The sequence below is a fragment of the Mizuhopecten yessoensis genome, unplaced genomic scaffold (genome assembly GCF_002113885.1).
Source record: "Mizuhopecten yessoensis strain PY_sf001 unplaced genomic scaffold, ASM211388v2 scaffold1889, whole genome shotgun sequence".
NCBI lineage: Eukaryota > Metazoa > Mollusca > Bivalvia > Pectinida > Pectinidae > Mizuhopecten > Mizuhopecten yessoensis.
This window is the reverse complement of record NW_018404272.1, coordinates 44852-53208: the sequence shown is the minus strand read 5'-3', so window position 1 is coordinate 53208 and position 8357 is coordinate 44852. Positions and strand designations below refer to the sequence as shown.

Here is an 8357-nt window from a genome sequence, read left to right as displayed (position 1 = left end):
AACTGTGACATGTAAACTACTAACACAAATAAAAGTTTCAGGATATTGAATTAACTGTGACATGTAAACTACTAACACAAATAAAAGTTTCAGGATAGTGAATCAACTTTGACATGAAAACTCTATGTTATTACTGAGAAGAAGGAAAAGAAACAGACCTACAATTGAGGTAGTAAAGCTGTGACTGTTCACTTAATATCTGTGAAGCAGGCTCCATCTCTCTGTACTTAGAAGAAAAAAATGAGCCCAAAACATATTTCCTACATTGACATGTGCACGGAGGAAATACCTTTAAAACGGATAAACTCCGGTAACACGTACCAGAACGATATATACTCTACTGTACATCAACACAGCGCTCGCCTTATAAGGTCGGAGGGAAATATCACTCACCACGTTAGAATAGTTGGCAGCTCCGGAAGGTTTGAACCCCGGGTCGGTAATACTTATCACACAGGTATAGTCATCGCTGTCATCAATCTTCTCCCGCTCCACGTGTACCCCTGGCAAATATAGTCAAGTTTACATTAATACAATCGAAATCCACTCGATTAGCCAGACTGCAGTTTTTATAAGACAAATAAACTCATTGATGTCGAATTAGTTCACAAAGAAAATCAAAGGAACATTAGTTTCTTTTTCATAATAAACTGAATTTTTGCTTTAAGCTGTCTTTGATTATCTTTGATCAACAGCAAAACAACTATATATTGAACAATAAAACATCGCAAGTATAAACAGGCTGGTTTACGACAGGTGGTCGTGAGCATAAACAGGCTGGTTTACGACAGGCCCGTTAAACAAAAAGATGAGGCTGGTCCAGAATTGAACGTTGTTAGCAAAAAACACAGGCTGATTCGGAGAAGAAAGCTGTTAGCGGAACATCGTAAACATAAAAAGGCTGGTTTATTTCATAAGGTCATTAGCATAAACAGGCTGGTTTATGTCACAAGGTCATAAGCATAAACATGCTGGTTTATGTCACAAGGTCATAAGCATAAACAGGCTGGTTTATGACAGGTGGTCGTGAGTAAAGAACACAAGGTCTGAAATTCAGTTAATAAACTATTTCAATAGTAATACAAACAAGAGATCCCAGAGGGATCTTGGCGCCCACCTTTTTACAATCTTCATTAGTTCTTTGTCAGTTCGATCTTTTCTCTTCTTTCCTCTTATCTGTTTGATCGAGTCATGTTAACAGTAAATGCACCTTGAGGTAACTTTTGATCTAAACTTAATACTGATGTGTATGAAAGCCAACCTCCAAAGTGAGTTTGTCATTTCACATATTTACTAGTACAGTACTTAATGTGATAGAAATAGAATCGATCATTGCAATATGAGGAGGATCTGTTTAGTTCTTTTAATCAATTTTGTTTTTATGATCAGTCTCAAAATATAACATGCAAAACGAGGGGTCAGGGGGCCCCTACATATAAAATTTGAGAAAGATCCCTCTGGTACTTCCCGAGAAATAGCGATAACAAACTTTCAATATCAAAATCCAAGATGGTTGCCTGTCGGCCATGTTGTTTATCCGATCAGTCTCAAAAGTTGCCCTGCACAGCTAAGGACCAAGGNTATAAAATTTGAGAAAGATCCCTCTGGTACTTCCCGAGAAATAGCGATAACAAACTTTCAATATCAAAATCCAAGATGGCTGCCTGTCGGCCATGTTGTTTATCCGATCAGTCTCAAAAGTTTCCCTGCACAGCTAAGGACCAAGGGGAACCTACATATAAAATTTGAGAAAGATCCCTCTAGTACTTCTTAAGAAATACCGATAACAAGAATTGTTTTAGGACGGACGACGGACGGACAACGGACCACGGACGCAGGGTGATTTGAATAGCCCACCATCAGATGATGGTGGGCTAAAAACCTATGATGTGTTTAGATTACTTTTTATACTATTATTGTTTTTATTAATTAATGACATAATTTCAGACTGGTTTATGACAAGTGGTCACACAGTGTTACTATGAATAGACTATTTTATGGCAGGTGGCCGTAAGTATAAACAGGCTGGTTTACGGCAGATCCATCATATCATAATACAACATGTGCCTTAATGCATGAAAACGAACGCGTAATCACGTAACACAAATATTACGTCAACGAAATTTAAATGATAACCATCTATCTACAATCTTGCTTTCCGGCACGTTCGTGGAGGGCGCACGGATGCGAGCAACAACCCTTGCCATTTCAAAGCTACACCACAATAAAGCACACACGATCGATAAACTTTGGGCTTTATTGAAACCAATTGAACGTTATATCAATATCATGTACCATGACGGCCATGTTTGGCCCTCGGCCAGCGCCAAGTGTCCCATACACGCGTTAGCTTTATACCCCAATACTGAAGATTCATGTACCTCTGTTTATCCTAACATATCCAAATATGGCCTAATTAAACATCCTGTGGTCATCTTGCCATTGCGAATAAATCATACATAGTATAAATCATGATTCATTTAGAAATATCATTCATAAAAATTGTCTTGAAGATAACAAGGCTTTTGACAGATACATAAAACCAGGAAACATGGCGCATTCTAGTGATTACAGCAGCCAGCCAACATGTTATACGGCGAGTTCGACTTCCTGGAATTGTTTGAGGGTTAAGTTGGCTACAGTTGTTGAGATATTGCCGGCCATATGTGCACTTGTCGTTTGGACCGTCACGATAAGGCTATAAGGTAACATATCATCTTATAGCGAGCCATCTGTTTGGTAGTTTTGTATAGCACCGTAAAACCCGACGGTGTTAAACTTACTTCCTCGAAATGGCTGATTTATCACTAGTAACTAACCGTGAGGCTATCAATATTAAGTACAGCTCATTACAGGAACAGTAGCTAAAGTGATACCTGCGACCCAGGTACATCAAGTTTAGTCCAATTTCGGATTGATACTGAGACATTTTTGTGAATTTCTAAATATCAGTTATAACATGATATTAGTAACCAATACTTACTTAGTCGACAGACGACATGACCGAGAGGTCCAGAACCAACATGATGACCCATGTCGATTGCACTTTGACTGCATGCACCGCGAGGGTCCAATGACACCTGGGTTCGGTGGTGTTCACAACCAAACAGGTCCCGATCATTCAGCGTCACACTGTACCACTGTTATAGACATATTTGGAAAATGGTGTGAATCATATGTTATACTTTAAGACATAAGCGCTAAAAGCACTGCAGTACATACTCTCAGCCTAACTAATAACAAAGCGCAAGCATCTTTACTCATTTTAAAGGATGCATTTTTTAGTTTGTTCATACATTTTGTAATATGACATGTGATTACATGGACAAAGGCTGGCAACTTCGCCTCGCAGCAGATCGTACCCCGTCCCACTTTAACCTTCTAAATCAACAATTATTGAAACTGGTGCTGTTCATGGAGAGTAAGAATGACAAGTTACATGTGGCCTATGTTGAACACCCACGTGGAACGTCTATCCGCAACACCTATGTGGAAAACCAATGTGGAACTCTTACCTACATAGATGTACACGGTTACCCCCGGTTCTGGAGCCACACGAACAATGTTTTCTCTAAAATCTGACTAGAGAGTGATTGAAAAGATTTTGTTGAGTTCAAAAAAGATCATTACCAGTTGGACTGATGTTCTGTGCCATATCAATGTGATATGTGACGTCATTACTTTGACATTTTCCTCAGCGGAAGAGTATCTACCGCTAAAGCATAGTCGGTATCTGACATGGCGTCACAGAAGTAATCATTTATTAAACAATCTTGCCGTGAAAATTTCGGAAACTGCTTTGATTTGATAGTATGCCATACTTTTACCCGTTCATGGCGTATGTTTAGGGGTATTCTATCTTCTTGTATGGTATTTGCGTTGAGAATCTGAACAGGACCTACGATCACCCATACCTACATACCATAAACTGTACTAATCAATCCTAGGACAATCCACATCCAAAGTACGATAATCGAGAAATTCGTCTTCTGTTTCAAACAACGGCGACGGTTTCACTAGAACAGCAGAATGGACATTCTGCTAATTCATATGATCCCTTCCAGTTGTAATAAATATGGTTTAAAGACGGTCACAGGAATGGACCCAATGGAAAATATTACAATTTTAGCTACAATGATCCTTAAAAAATCACTTTCAGTATTCATGTTCAGAGTACCGATAGAGCCAATTCCAATAAATATACATCAGTATTTTCATTGTTCTTCGTTCTTGGATGACGAAATTGGTTAGTCAACATTTAATGTTTTTTTTTAATTATTATTTATAATTTGATAACATCGATTCTTATAAGAATCTCCACTGTAAAAGAAAAATGCATGCTGGAACCTATTATAAACAAAACAAACCATTTATAGGCATCACGATGAAGGATAAGTGGAAAAAAACCCGGATGACTGCGCAAGATTAGATAAAAGGAAGGGGGTATTTCCCGTGATTTGTGATTGCTGTTTCTGCTGAAATATTTATCCGGACATCTGTCCCCAAACGATCGCCGACTTCCTTGTTTGGTTGTTGCAGGATCCTACACTTGCTCCTCGTACTATTTCTGAGTGTCGCACGGAAATAGCCAATGTTTTTTCTAGGAAGTCCTGAGATGGACAGTCCTTCTTCCCGTTCTTCCTTTTTGAGGAGTTTTGACTTTGGCAGGTACACGGTTAGGCAGCTGATTTCTGGTTTTGTCTCGAGTCGTAGATGCGGGAACCCTATGAGCCTATGCGGTCTTCCTCTTTAAACTGTCGTTCCTTCAATATGGTTTCCTCTGTGCCTTAACTGTCTGGTCCAGCTTTTATGGCTAGGAACCAAGTTCCTGGGTTTTCAACCAAATCATTCTGATTCTATTTCTGTTGTCCCTTGTGCGTCCTGAAGAGTGGGATAGGTTGCTCTGTCCCTGTCGGTCGCTGCTGTTTTACCTCGATAACATCAAGGGTGTCTCGATCTTGGCAGCTTTTCCCCAACAAGCAGGCTTAGCTGGATATCTATTCTCAGGTTCTTTCTAAGTTCCATCTGCTTAGTTATCAAGTTTGACAATAACAAATCCGATGATCAGATCCGGGCGTTTTATACTGTAAGAACTCATAAGGCTAGGGGCCCGGCTGGCTCCTGGACCCTTATGTCTGACGGTTTTGTTCCCGTGGACAGGCTACCTTGACGGATATTATTTACCTCTGGTTCCTGTCCTCTCATTTCGATGCTTTACCTCTCTTGGTAAGGCGATTGTGGCAATGTCGGCTGTGCTTCCCTACATGTTGAACAGGAGAGGAAAAATGCATGGCCAGACCTGGGTTCGAACCCGGGACCCTCCGAACTCTAGACGGATGCAGTACCAATTGACCGACGATCAAACCCAGTCCAGTTCCGCTACACATGTACAAATAGGAGGTCGGTGCTAGTCTTTAACTTGTATGCTATCTGGCATCTTAGTGTTAAACCTTTTTGGGTCACAAAGATGTTTCAACACATTTTTAAAATTCGGGGTCTTTTTAAGGTTCTTTAATCCCTCGCTTTCTTGAAATATTTCCGAGTCTGTTCTACATTTGTATCAGCCTTGTTTGGTTGGTTTGGAGTCTCCACTACGGTTAGACGAATTTTCATGCTTAAGTAACGGTAACTAGTAAAATTGGTTTTTTTTATGCAAAACTAATTTTCATGAAATAACTATATCATAACTATATTAAATCTCACCCTTTTATCTAATAGATCTCTTAGAACCATGTTATCAAAATAAAGACAACTTGTGACTAAGACATTCCAGATACTGTGGGATTCTAAGCTAATGATACTAACCACAATTCGGAATAATTTGAAAAATAATCAATTTCTATTTTTATTGACACTTTGAAAGGATGATGCCTACCATGTGTTTAGACACCATAGGGTAGAACAGCAGTGAGGTGCCAAGTCACACACTGAATACGACAACGGAACCGTTCATCACAGAGTCTTCTAGATACCGGGCTATCTATTTTCAAATATTTGTTTGGTTTCAATATGCATTAACATATATTTTGCTAACGCATTGCTACCAAGAAGTATTCCCTTCTCCAAACAAAAAACAAAAAAACCCAACGTTTGAACAGCGTCTAACCTGATTTTCTGTATTGGATTCTATAACTGATTTGTCCATGTTGTTTTGAAACAAAATTGGGTTGTCGTTCGTGTCCCCTACGGTGATACGTATGTCAGCAGCCACCGACTGTCCGACCGGTTGGCCGTCCTTGCTGACGGAACACTCTAAAGTAAAGCTGACTTCATCCTCAACTTCTCTGTCAAAGGCAGACAACAAAAACACCTCACTTGAAGCGCCGTCCACTTCAAATTTGTCTGATAGGGAATCTGTAAAGATGAAAAAAAGTACCTCAAATCAAATGTTGCAGCAAATGTTTTCGTTACTGCACGGCGTGCTGCTTTACTGTTACAACACTCCGAGTAAGGTAGGTTAAAGCTTTATAAGTTCTAATGCTTCGCTTTAGTGGGAAGGCAAGACAACGTTTTTTAAGTTGTACTGCTTCGCTTTAGTGGGAAGGCAAGACAACGGTTTTTAAGTTCTATTGCTTCGCTTTAGTGGGAAGGCAAGACAACGTTTTATAAGTTCTATTGCTTCGCTTTATTGGGAAGGCAAGACAACGTTTTTAAAGTTCTACTGATTCGCTTTAGTGGGAAGACCAGACAACGTATTATAAGTTCTACTACTTCGCTTTGGTGGGAAGGCAAGACAACGTTTTAAAAGTTCTACTGCTTCGCTTTAGTGGGAAGGCAAGACAACGTTTTATAAGTTCTACTGCTTCGCTTTAGTGGAAAGACAAGACAAAATTTTATAAGTTCTACTACTTCGCTTTAGTGGGAAGGCAAGACAACGTTTTTAAAGTTCTACTGCTTCGCTTTAGTGGGAAGACCAGACAACGTTTTATAAGTTCTACTACTTCGCTTTAGTGGGAAGGCAAGACAACGTTTTAAAAGTTCTACTGCTTCGCTTTAGTGGGAAGGCAAGACAACGTTTTTTAAGTTCTACTGCTTCGCTTTAGTGGGAAGGCAAGACAACGTTTTATAAGTTCTACACTGCTTCGCTTTAGTGGGAAGTCAAGACAACGTTTTATAAGTTCTACTACTTCGCTTTAGTGGGAAGGCAAGACAACGGTTTATAAGTTCTACTGCTTCGCTTTAGTGGGAATGCAAGACAACGTTTTATAAGTTCTACTGCTTCGCTTTAGTGGGAAGACAAGACAACGCTTTATAAGTTCTATCGCTTTGCTTGAGGGAAACCTTAGAAGTATTACAACAGAGTTGACGGTATACGCAACTAATTGTCAGTTATACAGCAGCTGGTATATTTCACGATACATAGTACGATACAGAGTACCAGTTATACAGAAGCTGGTATATTTTACGCGACAGAGTACCAGTTATATAAAAGCTGGTATATTTCACGATACATAGTACACTACAGAGTACCAGTTATACGGAAGCTGGTATATTTCACACAACAGAGTACCAGTTATACGGAAGCTGGTATATTTCACACTACAGAGTACCAGTTATACGGAAGCTGGTATATTTCACGATACAGAGTACCAGTTATACGGAAGCTTGCTTATTTCACGATACAGAGTACCAGTTATACGGAAGCTGGTTTATTTCACGCTACAGAGTACCAGTTATACGGAAGCTGGTTTATTTCACGCTACAGAGTACCAGTTATACAGAAGCTGTTATATTTCAAACTGGTATGATATGTATTACTACAACTGAAATCATTGCATGGTTGCTCTGTTTCTTCAAGTTAATTATTATATTGTATGTTGTGTATTTCACACCACTGTATGACTATATTGTATGACTTCGTGCAACGGGTTCTACTCAATGTATGATTGTATTGTAAGACTTATGTAACAGTAATACTGTCTATAATAATGCTGTATAATTTATAGTGAGATGCATGTGATACTGTTTATTACAATGTTGTATGATTGCTTAGTACGGGAAGTGTATTACTGTCTGTACTATTATGTGATAATGTAGTTTGAGGAGTGTAAATATGTCTATTATATCAATGTGTGATGTAATGTATGATTAGTGTTATACTGTCTATCATCATAATTATCACCGTATAATGACTGTAATAGTACCTATTATATCATTGTGTTGTGTTTATAGTACTTTATGGTATGATGCGTGTACTATTATTATTCTCTTATGTGTGTGTCTGTCCATGTGCATGTGTGAGTCACTATGTCAGGGTGTGACCATGATTGTGAATGCATTTTCTTCTCTTTTCAATAGTGTTTTGTTCGTTATTTCTGTAACTCTTCGTTTTTGGAGGAAATAAAGGAAATAATAAT

General features: G+C 38.9%; 1 protein-coding gene across 1 annotated transcript in view; it reads right to left on the bottom strand.

The window, feature by feature from the left end:
• Window positions 1-393: 393 nt before the first annotated feature.
• The window catches only part of LOC110442608, a gene marked incomplete at both ends in the record, with an annotated part of 23037 nt that continues 15073 nt past the window's right edge, over window positions 394-8357 (bottom strand). Inside the window, 3 exons of the mRNA XM_021486293.1 lie at window positions 394-503; window positions 2984-3140; window positions 6107-6354. Coding sequence (XP_021341968.1) covers window positions 394-503; window positions 2984-3140; window positions 6107-6354 — 515 coding nt within the window. The remainder of the gene's footprint in view (window positions 504-2983; window positions 3141-6106; window positions 6355-8357) is intronic.